Here is a 14,680-nt window from a genome sequence, read left to right as displayed (position 1 = left end):
CAGCCCTGCTCCAGCTGGTGGGCAGCCTGGTATAGCCAAGAGCAGCGTGGAAGAATGGACAATAGGAAAGGAAATGGGTAGACAATGAAATGCTGCTGTCTGGCACTCAGAGAGATCCCCAGTTCCAACAGATGCATGAAAAAGGTAGGCTTACTCAAGCAGGAGGGTGAGAGGAGAAGGAAGACGTGGGAAAGTACCAGCAGACAGCACAAGACCAAATGGAGCTGGCAGGTGATCTGTGTAAATAGGCTGCTTTGAACTGGGATCACGGGTTTTTGCACGCCCTCTTTGTGTTCCGTGTGTCCACGTGGACTGTCTGTGCGCTGGTGGTGATGAGAAGGGACGTTTGGGCAGCCCATAGGAGCCGCTGGTTATCACAGGGTAGTCTTGTTGATTCTGGATCTTGCTCAATCCTCCCCAGATCCCAGGCACTGTCTTTGTTTCCTCAGTCTGAGAGGTTTTGTTTGGATACCATCCTGCCTCTGCTTTGAGATGACAGCAGAGATCACCATGTACTGCTGGTGCACAAAACTGCCCTGTCACCCTGCTGCTGTCTGAGGGCAAATCACTGCCTGTCAGCCCTCTCCTGCTCCCAGTGTTTGTCACATTACTTGTATGTCACTCAACCACCAGCGTTACTGCAGACCATCCACCCAGAGCAGAAGAACATCCTGGAGCCATTGCCTTCCATTTTGAACCAGAGCATCAACTCTACAAGGCGCTGAACTGAATTAAGGACGGTGGCTCCCTCACAGCACCACAGTGCGTCGCACATCATGGTGGCATTCCAGCTGAGGCCGTGACTCATGGATGGTTTTGACTGAAATAACTCCCAACCTTGTGCAACCCGCTGTGCCTGTATTTAGGCACGCCGTGCCATTCCTTTTGTTCTGCTGATCATCTTTTGCACAGCCCTCTGACACCATCCCTGCATCCTCCTATCACCAGAAGGCCCCGGGATGCTGTTATCACATTCTAGCAGCAGGAACCCCAATCGCCCCCAGCAGTCATTTGAAACAATATGGTCCTAAATAGCCTCGTACTCCCTGAACGCTCCCAGCAAGGGACTGAAGCTCAGCCATCAGGTATGCCCTAACAACAAAGCCTTTAGGTAGCGAGGCATGCATAGAGACCCAACATGGCTGCAGCCAACCAACATCTGGGGCTGCAGGAAGGAGGGGGTTAAGCAGAGTGAGCGTGTCAGGAGGTGAAATGCACCCAGCCCCTGCTCTTTGTGCACCGGGTGATGCAGAAATAGGGGAAGTCCATGGAGGCAGGAAAGAAGAAATGTACAGGACTTGCCTTCTGCCAAGCTAAGCTGATACAACCTGTTCTTTCTGGATCAGGCTGTTAATATTCTCTCCCTTTTTCCTGCTCCAGTCTTTCTGTGGTTTTTTTTCCACAAACCACTGCCCGTAGGAAGTTAAATCACAGTCTTTGCGCATGAATGGGTCATTTTGGGACCTGGAACTTCCTGTCTTTCCCTTTTCTGTGGCAGAGTGAAGCAGCAGGATGAGGAATGGCAGGATGAGGAGTGCCAGGGCACAGTCAGTGCTGCAGAGGTCTCCCAATGCAGCGCAGAAGTGCACGGCCCTTTCCTATTGCAGCTCAGAGGACGGAGCAGCTCCTGCAGGGTCCTGCCCCAGCCAACGCTGTGCCACCTGGCTGCCCTTCAGTGCTTCTGCTCTTAAAGCAACCCGGCCCCAGTATTTCCCCTCGGCAACACATTTTCTGCATAACCGAACCCGAACGGGTGAGACAGCTCTTGTCCGACAGCCCAGGAGAGAGCAGTGAACCAGTTGTAAAAGTGGGACAGAATGGTTCCTGTGCTGGTGGGCTCTGCCAGCTTCTGCATGGGACGCCACACGGCTGATGTGCTGAATGTTAACAGGAGGAAGAAGGCAATGAATTAGTGCCCCGCTGCCAGCAGCTCATTCCACGCCGAGAATAACCCTTTGTAGAGCAGCCGGTTGGCTCAAGGCAGGAAACCCTACGCCTCACTAATCTCTGTATCTTGATAAGCACCGGGCTTGAGGCTGGCCAGGGGAGGCTGCTTGGCACCTGCTGGTGTAGTGGTGGGAAAGGTGAACCATGGGTGGAGAGGGACCATGCCATGAGTTGCACAGGAGCGGTTTGGCCATAAAAGGCCCAAACCTACGGCTTACTGCCCTATTCTGGACTGCGGGTTGTGCGTCACCATTTTATTGTCCAAATTACACATAATGCCATCTACATCCCATGAGTTCCCCTACTGTGTCTGGGCCCTGGAGATCACAGCCGCAGGCGTGTGTATGGAGGCAGTTGGGGAATAGGGTCAGGCGCTGACGCACAATGGGCCCTGCCCAGCTCCTGCTCCCCCTTCTTCCCTCCCTGCCTTGCCCTCCTACGGATACCCTCCGTGCAAGGAGCTGATGCCAGGACAGGCAGCAGGAATGCAGCAAAGATAGATTAATTGCAGCTGTGCGAGGCACCGCAGGCTCTGTTCCTGCCTGAGTTACTCCGGAGCTGCCCGTGCCATGTGCAGAAGAGGTGGAGGCAGCCCAGCTCCCAGCCCTGCAGGGCTCCCAGGTGTGGGGAGATGGCCCCTGCCTGCAGGGCAGCTCCTGCTCTCCCAAGGCAGCCTTGGTGGACTCTCGAATTCACATGCAGTGGCCATTAGTATCTCCAGTAGTCACTTAGTAGTTGGGTCATCCAATATAACTCAACCAGCGTAGCTACAAAAGGTTTTCCTGCCGAGGCTCAGATACAGCAAAGGGTCCGTGCTCTTAATCCCCAGTTACAATAACTGGGCTGTCACTGTGATTTCTGACTTGGTGCCAGTGATGCAACCTGAAACGAGGGGGAATTTCCTGCACACCATTCCTGTTTTACACCCTTGTTCTCAAGGGAAGGGAGTCCCTGCTAAGGATCCCCTCGGTCCTTTCCTCCCCATGCACCCCATCTCCTACAGCAGCCCTGCAAGGAGCTCTGTATGTGTGCAAATGCAATGCCGTACCAAAATGGTTCGTGGCTAATTAATTAACTTCCGCCCACCGCTGAGCCACTCCCTTTGTCCTCACCTGTCCCAGCCATTTATAGCAGCGATAGGATGCTAGAATTAGAGGCACACTCGGAGCTGAGGGAGGCTGTAAACAAAAGGAGTTTGGGAGCTGATTTGCAGAAGAGATCCTTTCCAGCTCGCAGCAGCATGAAAACCCATGGGCGTGCTTCAAGGTAAGGGGAGAGGGAGGGAAACGCTGCAGGCACTGAATTGGCATTAGTAGTTTGCGGGGAGGTCTGGTTCAGACGGCTCAGATAATCCACGTAAGTGGTTAATAACCTATAGTTAGTTACAGGCTGCTCCAGGTAGAGATTAATGTTGCCGCGTGTGTGTCTTCTTGGATCCCAAGCCTCTTAATCTGAAAGAACCTCGTTGTGTCGGCACGGTTCCTTATAGGGGTGTGTTATTTTCAGCTTAATCCAAATAAACCCAAGGGTGTCCCACCTCCAGGCGTGCAGTGCACATCCAAGCACTGCACTTTGGCTCGGCGTGTCTTCGGTCGAGCGGTGCATGGAAACAGGGGTGCTCTGAATGCACCCTGCAGCCACAACTCTGTGCTTTGTGCCCAACGACGTGCTCCCACTGACAGAGCTGGTAGTTATGAAATAGCCCTGCTTACTGCTTTGACTGCTGCCATGTGCTCCGTAACGCTCGGAACTCTCCCTGCTCACCATCAGCAAATACAGCAAAACAGCCCTTCAGTGGGACCTGTCCTGCTTGAAGGGATCAAAAGATATTTCAGCCAACATCGCGCGTGGTGTCTGCTCAGATTCAGGAATCACTTGGATGGAGAACTGCAGTTCCCTGACCATGTCCTGCACATGGCTGCTCCTTCCCCTCCATTAGCAGCCAGGTTCCCATAGCCCCGTCCCTCCCAGGTCCCATTGTCCTTCCAGCCCCTTTGGAAGAGCTGAGGACAGCTGCCCTGCCACCCATGCATCCACCAGGCAGTGAAGTGGGGGTCAGTGCCACCAGGGGACAATTAGCCTATTAGTTCTGCTTGGGGACACTGGTTGTAAAGAGGCAGTTCAGCTTTCCTTCGTGTTGCCTAGGGAAGGTGATCTTGCACATGACTCGCGCTCAGGATGCTTTAGGCAAACACTGACTCATTTGCCCCAGCAAACCATCTGTGTGCAATCCTCCCGCTTTCCACTTTGCAGACGATACCTCAGCAAACACACGGAGCCTTATCTCACATGTTGAATTCTGCAGAAAAAATGCAGAAAAAAGGACACGGGCAGACTGGCTTAGCAAGTAGCTCCCTGCAGGTAGAAAGGCACATCTTGGGACACCGCCACAGCAGCATCAGCTTCACCTGAAGTCAAATGCTGAGGAGCAAGGCAAGGGCTCAGGGTGCATTCAGCAGGTGCAAGCCACTGGTGCTTCTGTTTTTCTCCCCAGGTCTCTGCTCTACCCACAGAGCACTCAAAGCAAAGGGGTTTCTCTCCCCTGGGAACAAGAAGTAAATAAATACTGATGAAGTTATAGAGTTATTTAAGCTGGAAAAGACCCCTCAGATCCCCAGGTCCAACCCCAGCCCACCGTGCCCACTGCCCACATCCCTCAGTGCCACATCTCCAGGGATGGTGCCCCCCCCTCCCCACACAGCTGTGCAGCGCCTCGCTGCTCTGTCTGAGAAGAAACGTTCTCTAATGTCCAACCTGAAACCTATCTATGTAGAAGTTGTGCTGCCATTTCCCACCAGAGCCTGGTGCTTCCAGGCTCTGCAGCCCTCATAGGAGGGAGAGAGCACTCATACGAAGCAAAGCTCAGGGCAAAGTCAGCCCTCTTTCTGCAGCACTATCACCTCGTGCATTGCAGCACTACAGCCTGCATCCAAATTCTCGTGCTTCCGTTTGTTTTATGGCACGTCGTTAGACATCCAGTTTGATTGTTGTATTTTGATGTGCAGCTCCCAGTTTTCAGTTGGACTTTGCCTTCTCCAGTTTTCTGTTATCACATTTGCCTATGTCATCCCTGCTCATTAGAGCCATCAGGAGACTATGGAAATGTACCGGGCCTGGCAAGGACGCAGGGCTTGGCCAGCATGGTGCTTTGTGTGTGGCATTCTTTGCTCCTTCTTCACAGTCCTACTTCTTTGGGTCTATACTCAGACCTCTCAGGTTGTACTTGGAGCTGAATTACACCAGGTTACACTGACACAGACAGAGGGTTTCAGGCACAACATGTTGGGGAAGTGTTTGGAAAGAGTTCGGAGAAACGTGCCTCGTTTCTGCCCCTCCAGTGTCCATCTTTCTTTCTGGTGTGACGAGGGTTGTTTGGCATTGGGATTCCACCAGCGCTCTTTCCCAGGACAGAGAGCACTCCCAGGAGAACACAAGTAGCTGGGATTGCCTTTTACCTACCCACTACGTGTGCCCTAACAAGTCAGGGGAGTGCTGGCATCCTGCTGGCTGGGCGGGGGGAAACCACGACCATGATGGTAAACAGGACTGTGTCTTCTCAAAACCCAAAGCCCGAAGCCAGACCCATTGCATTTTGGAGACTGTGGCTGAAAGCGTGGTGCTACGTTAAGGAAGGGTCTGAGATCAGAGGAGTCAGATCAAGTTTGGTGGACATCAAACCTCCCAGAGAGCCCAGCCATGTCCTGGTTAGAATGAACTGATGACAACATGGGCGTTGTCTAATTAGTGCTGGGAAAGGCTCAACTCTGTTCTCCAGGAAAGCGCTGGCAGATGATGCGACCAATCCATGGCTCTAACTCTGAGCTCAGGCAGTTTAAAGCCTGGCCAAGGGGAGAACATCTGATGACAGCGCACAGGGGGTGTGGGTGAAGCCGAACATGAGAGCCTAGGCTGGGAGGAAGAGTCATCTGTTTGGAGAATAACTAGTCTGTTAGAGGCACTGCCATGTTATTAATCAGCCTCCTATGCCAATAACTCCCTGCTGTCTTGACAAAAACAAATCAATCGCAGTTTTCCTTTTTGACTGCCATTCCTGGAGTGTTGTCATTGCACGGCACACTCAGATTTCTCATCGTGGAAACGCCCATAGCTCCTACAGAGAGTCTGTGTCTTGGTGGCTGCTGAGAGACACTCGGGGAGAACAGACTCTGAGCAGACAAACTCTAGGGCCTCAGAAGCAAAAAAACAAAACAAAAGAAGGAACAGTTTGCGTGGGCCAAAATGTGGGTAAAATAGCAGTTTCTCTCTATCCTGCCTCAAATCCCAGAGCTGCTGGCTCAGATGGTGTCTACCAGGTGGAAATCATGGCCCCGGTGACAGAAGTCATAAGGGCAGCATGCAGTCCGGTGGTTCACGTTTGGGGTGAGATAGTCTTCAAGACAGCATTCACTGCAATTCTGTTCTCTTTCCAGGTCTATCAAAAATCTCTTCTTTGTCAACCTGTTCCTGGGACTTGCCTTCCTGTTGGGATTCTTCCATGCAAATAGCAGGAACCGTCTGTAAGTCTTATCAGAGCAGGAGCAGCCAGCTGCTTGACTTGATGCACACGGGGCAGCGAGGAGCTAACCTGTGACGCTTCAATTAGCTCCCTTGATTTGAGCTGATGCTGCCAGCTCTAAGAGATGGGGTATGGCCCTTGAAGGGCTGTTTTCCCCATGTATTGCCTCCCTGCAGATTCCAGAGGAGCTCTACAGAGCTGCCGCCGTCCCCCATGCCCTGCCAAGCCAAGACCAACGTCATGTTCCTCAAGACCCACAAGACGGCCAGCAGCACCATCCTCAACATCCTGTTCCGCTTCACCGAGAGGCACAAACTCACGGCCGCCCTCCCCGCTGGCCAGCTCTTCCACCTGGGTTACCCAGAGAGATTCGTTGCCAGTTTTGTGGAGGATTTTGAAACCCAAGGGCAAAACTACAACATCATGTGCAACCACCTGCGCTTCAACCCCACTGAGGTAAGAGCACACGTGGAGAAACTGAAGGGTGACTCATGTTGTCTACCCGGGTTTGTGCGAGGCCTTTGGCATGGTCTTTCACCACATCCTCACCTCTAAATTAGATAAACATGGATTTGAAAGCTGCTCTATCTGGTGGATAAGGAATTGATCGGATGGTCGTAGCCAGGGGGTTGTTGTCAATGGTTCTGTGTCCAGATGGAGGCCATCCATGAGTGGTGTCCCTCAGGGGTCAGTACCGGGAGCCGTGCTCTTCCACATAGAGCACATAGTTGGGATCGAGGGCACCCTCAGCAAGTTTGTTGGTGACACCAAGCTGAGTGGTGGTCCTGGACATGCTCAAAGTGTGGGCACATGAGAATCTAACCTGGCCTAACAGCCCTTCTTCTTCCCCCTCGCTCACAGGTGCACAAGGTGATGGCAAAGAACACCTTCTACTTCTCCATCCTGAGGAACCCCATTGCTCTGCTGGAATCTTCCTACGTCTACTACAAGAACTCGGCACCTGCCTTCAGTAGATCCAAGGATGTGAATGAGTACCTGGCGTCACCCCTGAAATATTACCATAAGGAGGATTACAGGAAAAACATCTACTCCAAGAATAGTATGTGGTTTGACTTCGGCTATGATAACAACGCAGAGGACAATGACAACTATGTCCAGTCTGTCTTGGATGAGACCGAAGAGAACTTCCACCTGATTTTGATAGCAGACTACTTTGATGAGTCCATGATCCTCCTGAAACACACTTTGTGCTGGGATTTAGATGATGTGGTTTACTTCAAGCTCAATTCCAGAAGCAATGAGACTGTCCAGGCCCTGACTGCAGAAAGCAAGGAGAGGGTAAAAAAGTGGTGCTCACTGGACTGGAAGCTCTACCTGCACTTCAACCAGAGCTTCTGGAGGAGGATTGAGGAGACCATAGGGCTTGAGGAGCTGGAGAAGGAGGTAAATGGCCTGCGAATGAGACAGAAGGAGCTGATGGAGACCTGCCTCTTGGACCAGGAGGCTGTGGTGAAGGCTCACATCAAGGACAAGGCTCTCTTGCCTTTCCAGTCAGGGTCGGCGAATATCCTCGGTTATAACCTCAGACCGGACTTAGACAACGAGACTCTGAAAAAATGCCAGAAAATGGTTATGCCAGAGCTCCAGTACACGTCCTACCTCTACTCCCTCCAGTACCCGCACAAGAAGAGGAAGCCCATGAACTTCCCTAAGCTGTGGAGCAGTTCCCAGAAGACATAGTGCCCTGCACTGCAGCTAAAGCATCCCAACGCTGCAGCCCTTCACATCAGCCAAGTGTGGCAATGAGACTCTTGCACAGGATGGGGAGGCTGGGGGTCATTTGAGAGCTACCTCTACACACTCTCATTCATTCTGTGAAAAAAAAAAAAAAGAAAAATGTTTTATTTCTTTATATTTACTGCCTCTTTCATTGTATGGATGCCAGACGTTGCGAAGGGCACAGCCCCTTCTGAGCACTGAGATTGCAGCCACCACATACTTGGACCTTCTAGATTTGCTGAGGTTGTAGCAGCTCCCAAAAAGCCTCCGGGCAAGGACACAGCCTTGGCTGGGTAATGCTCGAGTCCATGACGCTGCTGTCACATGTAGGGGACAGCCCAGTGCTGCTGAGCACTGGTAGGCTCTCAGGCTGGGCTAAGCTTTCTTTCCACTTAAACATTAATAGTGAGCTTAATCATTTGGTTTGCATTTGACCTTTCTTAATAGAGGTTGTTGCTTCCAGGCTGGTTAAATTTGCTCACTAGAGCAAATCCTGGTTTCCTGCTTTTAGGAATGCAAAAGAGAAGGGATGAAGGGGAATGAGGACAGGAGAGTGCTCAGGGAAGTCAGCACTGGAAGGCACAGGGGCAAGGGAGAGGAATGAGGGTTCCAGGCTGGCAGCATTGGTGCTTTAGCACCAGCAGAGGCTTTGCCACGTTCTGTTGCTCCCACGGCCAAACTATCCCCCACCAATTAGGAGAGGGGTCCAGGGAGGCACAGCACTGCTGGTTTTGGGCATCCACTTGTGATGGAGAGAATGAAACCCCTGGGACTTCTGCATGTGGCCAAATCACAGGGAGCACAGCAGTGCCAAACCCTCCTGCGGAGTGACAGCTGCGGAGTCACTGCCATTAATAACTGCCATCACACCACAGCTGGGCTTGGCACTGGTTTCTGGAGCCCGTTGCCAGTTCCTACCATGCCTGCCTCCACATATGGTGTAGGATTTCAGGTTTAACCATAGTGCAAGGCTATGGCAGATCCAGAGGCACCAACACCGCTCCCTGGCTGGCAGGAGGGAAACGGAGGCAGGAAGCACATCGCCTTGGCATCCTCTCCCCCCAGCCCTGAGCCCAGACACACACAGAGGGGCCCAGGCTCTGGCTGCCTGATAATGGTGCCTTTGTGCTGCTGCTGACTCAGGGCTTTTTGCTGGGCCCCGTGACCCATCGGTGGGGGACACTGCAAGGGGAGACACAGCCGGCAGCAGGGGACAGGGCTGCGACGTGCGGGACTGGGTGAGTGCCTGAGCTTTACCTGCAGGGTGTTGGGCAAAGCCGCTGGGCAGAATGCAGGTGAGTGCCCCATCTAGGAGCACAGGGCAGGCAGCACCCCTGGGCCTTCGGTGGGAATGCAGCAGAGGGAGGGGCTGATGGGATCCTAAGCCTCAGCTCAGAGGATGCGCATGGGGACAGCTCTGCCCCCTCCATTTCCTATCCCAGCCCTGGCCAGCCTAGGTTTGCTGAAACCTCTCCAACCAGCAGCATGGAGAGCAGCCTTCTCTCTTCTTCTAGCAGCATGCATCTCTCCCATCCCCTTTCCCTGGTCCCCACCTCGGTGGGGGCTGCCCCTTTTGTCCCCTGCAGGAACCATGGGCTCCCGGCACTTCCCTGCCCGCACCGTGCTCTTTGAGAAGGAGTCCACCGGTGTCACATACCGTGTGCCAGCCCTGCTCTACCTGCCCTGTGTGGCCAAGCTGCTGGCCTTCGCCGAGGAGCGGCTGAGCGCCGACGATGCCCACGCCAACCTGCTGGTGCTGCGCCGCGGCACCGTCTATGGCAGCTACGTGGAGGTGGGACGGGGCCCATGGGGAGGGAGAACGGCCCCAGGGCTGCTGGGGGGCTCACCGCTCCCTCTCTGAGCAGTGGGAAGACATGCGGGTGCTGGAGACAGCAGCACTGCAGCACCACCGCTCCATGAACCCCTGCCCGCTCTACGACGAGTTCACCGGCACCCTCTTCCTCTTCTTCATCACGGTGCTGGGCAGGACACCCGAAGCCTTCCAGATTGTCACCGGGCAGAACGTAACCCGCCTCTGCTGCGTCACCAGCGCCGATCAGGGCCAGAGCTGGAGCAAGGCCACCGACCTGACCCAGCAGGTCATCGGCCGGGCCATCAAAGGTAGCACCGTGGCCCTGCAGGGCAGTGGGAGGGCTAGCAAAGACATCAGGCTGCAGCCCATGCTGCAGGGCTGGGGTCCAGTGAGGGCACAAGGGCAGAAATGTGGCTCATGATGGAGGGGAGCACTGGTAATGCTTGTCCCCCTGTCCCCAGAGTGGGCCACCTTCGCGCTGGGCCCAGGGCATGGGATCCAGCTGCGCTCCGGCCGGCTGCTGGTGCCTGCCTACAGCTACCACATCGACTGCAAGGAATGCTTCGGGCAGCTCTGCAAGACCACCCCGCACTCTTTTGCCTTCTACAGTGACGACCACGGCCAGAGCTGGCGTTTTGGGGAGTTCATCCCCAACCTGCAGACAGGAGAGTGCCAGCTGGTCTCTGTGGACGAGGAGGACGGCTCCAACGTCCTCTACTGCAACGCCCGCAGCCCCCTGGGCTTCCGCGTCCAGGCGCTGAGCACTGATGACGGGGCTGTCTTCCATGGGGGGCAGCTGGTCCCACGGCTGGTCGAGCCCCCACACGGCTGTCATGGCAGCATCATCGGCTTCCCCGCACCTTTGGTGTACGGCCCTCAGCTCCGCTCGGCTCTGCAGGTTGCTGGCAGTGAGACTTCAGCGGGACCTCACAGCTGTGCCTCGTTCCAAAGGGACCCCAAAGGCACTTCTGGGCCTTTCTTCCAAGCGCCGACATGGGTGCTCTACTCACACCCCACCAGCTCCATGTCACGGGTCAACATGGGGGTTCACCTCAGCACCTTCCCCAGGGATGCGGACAGTTGGACTGAGCCCTGGGTCATCTACGAGGGCCCGAGCGCTTACTCAGACCTGGCTTACATGGAGCTTCCCCACAGCCAGTTCCCCATCTCTGGTGGCCCGGCCATCGCTTTCGCCTGTCTGTACGAGAATGGGAAGCGCTCCCCCTATGAGCAGATCTCCTTCAGCATGTTCACACTGCACGACGTGCTCCAGAACATCCCCCTGACAGCTGCAGTGCCCCGCAGGAAGCGCAGGAGAAGGAGCTGTTGTGTCTCCTAGAGCCACCCCAATGTTCCCTGGCAGGGGATGCTCAGGGACAGATGAGGACGGCTACCAGCGGTGGCCAGGTCAGAGCTGGTGGCACCTGCAGACAGGCTGCCATGAGCCCTGCGGCACTGTGAGCTGTGCTGACGTACAGCAGGTCAGGAGTTGGACCGTGCTGAGGGCTGCTGTCCCCAAAAAGGGTTTTATCTCATTTTTATTGCTGATTTTAAATAAGTGGTGGTTGGGCTTATAGGCTCGTGCTGATATGACCTCGTCATCCCAGTGCTCAGCCATCGTCCCTCTGTCCTACCACCCCTCACACCTCCCTTCTTCCACCTCAAATCCTTCTGAATAAATTCTGATTCCTTCTGCCGCTCTCCTGCTGCTTCCATCATGTAAATTCAAGAAGTGGTTCATTTCTTTCGCAAACACACACAGTGAACCAGATACCTTTGGAACAAAACCCATCCAGATGTTGTTCTGAGGGGCACGGTCAGTGGGAATGCTGGGATGGGTTGTGTTCGGAGGTCTTTTCCAACCTTAACGACCCTATAAGATACACATTGAGGGGCACCAGCCTGACATTTGCTGTGTGCTTGCACATATATGTGTGAGTGTGAATTATGAGGGACCCGCACCCCATTTCCAGCACTGCCTCTCCTCCAGCACACCTCCATCTATGGCCCCAGTCCTGTCCAAGCTGGGAGTCCGAGGTGCCCCCCCGCAGGAGGGACAACCACCACAAAACAGCTTAACAAAAATAAATGAGGCTTTTATTTACATACGTGGCTCAGGTGCGTTGTGGAATGGAAGACACGGGCTGAGCAGAACTGGTCTCCCCGGAGGCCGCAGCCGGGACTCGTGGTCTCACCTCACTCCGGGCACACGGGGCAGCCCTGCCTCCTTCCCCTCGCAGAAGCCGCAGAGGCACCCAGCGCAGCCATTGATGATCTGCAGGAAGGTCAGCACCATCTCGGCAGCACTGATGAGCAGCAGGAGGGAGAAGAAGGTGACGTGCCACGCCACGATGCCCACCGGCTCCAGGCAGGTGCTCCAGGTGCTCGGGTAGAACAGGTAGGAATCCGCCAAGCCCCTGTGCCATGAGAGGGAGGGGATGAGCCACACGCGGCCTTCCCCACTGTGGTCCTCCTTTTGCTGCTGACAGGGTGAGGGCTCTGTACCTGTCGCCAGGTGTGTCCACAAAGGGGTAGTCCCAAACGAGGCCATTGCTGGGTTCAGTGGTGTTGTAGAGACAGAGAGGGCCGTCGGTCAGGCCCAGCCCCGAGAAGAAGAAGCAGATGGCAGAGCCCAGGAGAGCCAGCTTGGAGAGGACAACGGAGAGGAAGGCCTGCAGGGAGCATGGGGATTAGAGATGGGCAGGGAGGAGGAGCCCATGCTCATGCCCTGACCTTCAGGGGGCTGGGCATCGTGCACCATGGAGCCAGAGGACACATGCAGTGTCTCACTGCATGCCCATGAGAGGTGGCCTTCCCCAGACATGCCACCATGAGGTTACTACGCAGTATCCCACCACGTGGCCACAGGACAGTGGAGAGGACATCATGCAATGTCCTACCATGGGGGCACAGCTGAGGTGGAACCATACAACATCCCACCAAGGGAGAGGAGAAACCCTACAATCCCCCACCACACACCCACAGGTTAGGAGCTGCCCCACCACGTCCCACCCCGCTCTGTTTGGTACCACCTCTCTGCTGACTTACATTCCGACGGGTGCCGCAGTCAGAGCAGCAGGCGCATCGCCATCCCACAGCAGTGATGTGAGTAGCTGCCAGCAGCACCTGCAGGAAGGAGAAAGCGGCCTGTGGGGACAAAGGGAAACAAAAGCAGGCCACCCAATGCTGCTCTTTCTCCTTGCTCTGTGCATGTTGGAGGATGCTGTGCAAGACACAGCACTTACCATGACGCCGCCTCCCCAGGTTCCTGGCATGATCTTTGCCCTCCTGCTGATGTGCCCATCCACCAGGTACTGCCAGGCCCCGCCAGGGAAGAGCAGCAGGATGCTGGCCAGCACGGAGAGCATGCCCAGCACCAGCAAGCAGGGGCCCACGATGCGGCTGCATCTCCCTACGCACATGACCGACCTGCATGGAAAAGAGAGGAGGAGGCGGCTCTGGCTTTGCAGAAGCAGAACCCGTGGGGTGTTGCGTGGTTGTTTCCATGGGAAGAGCTGCATCACAGCCCCACTCCTTTGGAGGAATGGGGCTCCCAACCCAACGTGAGGGCACTGCTGCTGCTAGCTGGGAGCTGCGAGGCAGACCACCAGCTCCACTACCCATCCATTCAAGGCAGCATTATCTCCTTCCTGCTTTCCATCATTCCCACCTTGGTAACAAACCCAAGATCTCTCACCCTTCCTGTTGCTCTACCAGAGCCAGGAGGGCCCAGCACCGTGTCCATCACCCCTCTGTAGACCTTCCAGAAGAGCTCCTCCTTCCCTGGAGCTCACCCAAGGGGCTGCTCCCACCTCAGACCTGCTGCAGGTCCCCCTCAGCCTCACCAGGGACCTCTCCTCCCTCCACTGCTGCCCTCTCCCTGGGGGAATCTCCTCCCTCACTCAGCTCAGAAATGATCAGCTGAAAGCAAAAGGATTCAAGCAGTGCCTGCAGAAACCATCCTGCTTCCCTCCTGGTTTACCTGGGAGCAAATCTGGTAGAGATGTCGGCTGCATGAAACCAGAACTTCTCACCCTTCCCCAGAGGAGCAGCTCCGTCCTTGAAGAATGCTGACAGGCATCTCCCACGGGTGCTATTTATTGTGTCCATCCCGGACATCCACCCACTGCCATCAGTCATGACACCATCATTCACAAAACCAGCCGCTCATGAGGAAGGATGACTGTCCCTCCGCACGGGGCAGCCCCCACCAGCAGCACGACTGGTTTCCTTCACAACGAAACTGTTTCAAGGGAAGCAGATCCAGAAAGCAAACGAACACAGGAGGAGCAACACAGCTCCCTGGGCGGGGAGAGACCCACCAGCCATGCAAACTGCAAGAAAATGCATCAATTCTTGCTGTTGCAAGTCCAGCACGGATAGGAATCCATGCATCCTGCATAGGACCTTTAGCCAGTGGAGGAATGATGGCAATGCGCTGCTCAGCTACGGGGTGCTCCAAGGGCCTGGCTGTGCACCTGAGCCCACACCACTTGCATATGGTGGATGCACAGTGCAGCGGCGCCTTGCTGCTTGCAGGGATTCGTTTTTAGGCAAGATGGCGGTGACTCATCCCGTCACACTGAGGCAGTGTGTCAGAGGATGCAGCAGCTGCATCTCACAATGTGTTTCAGAGCAGATGACTCCCAAGACCTCAGCTGCCG

General features: G+C 55.0%; 3 protein-coding genes across 5 annotated transcripts; 2 read left to right on the top strand and 1 right to left on the bottom strand.

The window, feature by feature from the left end:
• The first annotated feature begins 3,135 nt into the window (after positions 1 to 3,135).
• On the top strand, positions 3,136 to 8,164 carry GAL3ST2 (galactose-3-O-sulfotransferase 2). The gene is made up of 4 exons (XM_072344800.1): positions 3,136 to 3,213; positions 6,378 to 6,464; positions 6,640 to 6,919; positions 7,325 to 8,164. The coding sequence occupies exons 1-4, from the start codon at positions 3,188 to 3,190 to the stop codon at positions 8,162 to 8,164; spliced, it is 1,233 nt and encodes a 410-aa protein (XP_072200901.1). The 5' UTR covers positions 3,136 to 3,187.
• Positions 8,165 to 9,286: 1,122 nt separating this feature from the next.
• Positions 9,287 to 11,711, top strand: NEU4 (neuraminidase 4). 3 transcript variants are annotated; one of them, XM_072344142.1, is made up of 4 exons: positions 9,287 to 9,441; positions 9,790 to 9,995; positions 10,191 to 10,324; positions 10,478 to 11,711. In XM_072344142.1, the coding sequence occupies exons 2-4, from the start codon at positions 9,937 to 9,939 to the stop codon at positions 11,353 to 11,355; spliced, it is 1,071 nt and encodes a 356-aa protein (XP_072200243.1). In that variant the 5' UTR covers positions 9,287 to 9,441; positions 9,790 to 9,936; the 3' UTR covers positions 11,356 to 11,711. The 3 variants fall into 3 exon arrangements, with proteins under 3 accessions (XP_072200243.1, XP_072200241.1, XP_072200242.1); XM_072344140.1 differs by having other exon boundaries at positions 10,069 to 10,324; XM_072344141.1 differs by having other exon boundaries at positions 9,416 to 9,498; positions 10,069 to 10,324.
• A 496-nt stretch (positions 11,712 to 12,207) lies between these two features.
• Positions 12,208 to 14,054, bottom strand: TM4SF19 (transmembrane 4 L six family member 19). Its single transcript, XM_072344967.1, has 5 exons — positions 13,999 to 14,054; positions 13,262 to 13,445; positions 13,065 to 13,142; positions 12,522 to 12,688; positions 12,208 to 12,433 (listed from the first exon to the last, which is right to left on the bottom strand). Exons 2-5 carry the CDS (start codon positions 13,436 to 13,438, stop codon positions 12,208 to 12,210), a joined length of 648 nt encoding a protein of 215 aa, XP_072201068.1. The 5' UTR covers positions 13,439 to 13,445; positions 13,999 to 14,054.
• Positions 14,055 to 14,680: the final 626 nt, after the last annotated feature.

The sequence above is a fragment of the Excalfactoria chinensis genome, chromosome 9, assembly GCF_039878825.1.
Source record: "Excalfactoria chinensis isolate bCotChi1 chromosome 9, bCotChi1.hap2, whole genome shotgun sequence".
Lineage (NCBI taxonomy): Eukaryota > Metazoa > Chordata > Aves > Galliformes > Phasianidae > Excalfactoria > Excalfactoria chinensis.
Note: the sequence above shows the minus strand (reverse complement) of the source record. Positions and strands in the feature narration are given on the sequence as shown.

Bases quoted from the DNA above. Each gene is read 5' to 3' on its own strand.
- TM4SF19 (XM_072344967.1), bottom strand. From the start codon at position 13,438: ATGTGCGTAGGGAGATGCAGCCGCATCGTGGGCCCCTGCTTGCTGGTG. The intron at 13,143-13,261 runs GTAAGTGCTGTG...TCCTTCCTGCAG, and splicing joins CCTGGGGAGGCGGCGTCATG to GTGCTGCTGGCAGCTACTCA. The intron at 12,434-12,521 runs GTACAGAGCCCT...CTCATGGCACAG, and splicing joins GTGGACACACCTGGCGACAG to GGGCTTGGCGGATTCCTACC.
- NEU4 (XM_072344140.1), top strand. From the start codon at position 9,795: ATGGGCTCCCGGCACTTCCCTGCCCGCACCGTGCTCTTTGAGAAGGAG. The intron at 9,996-10,068 runs GTGGGACGGGGC...CTCTCTGAGCAG, and splicing joins TCTATGGCAGCTACGTGGAG to TGGGAAGACATGCGGGTGCT. The intron at 10,325-10,477 runs GTAGCACCGTGG...CCCTGTCCCCAG, and splicing joins CATCGGCCGGGCCATCAAAG to AGTGGGCCACCTTCGCGCTG.
- GAL3ST2 (XM_072344800.1), top strand. From the start codon at position 3,188: ATGAAAACCCATGGGCGTGCTTCAAG. The intron at 3,214-6,377 runs GTAAGGGGAGAG...TTCTCTTTCCAG, and splicing joins ACCCATGGGCGTGCTTCAAG to GTCTATCAAAAATCTCTTCT. The intron at 6,920-7,324 runs GTAAGAGCACAC...CCTCGCTCACAG, and splicing joins TGCGCTTCAACCCCACTGAG to GTGCACAAGGTGATGGCAAA.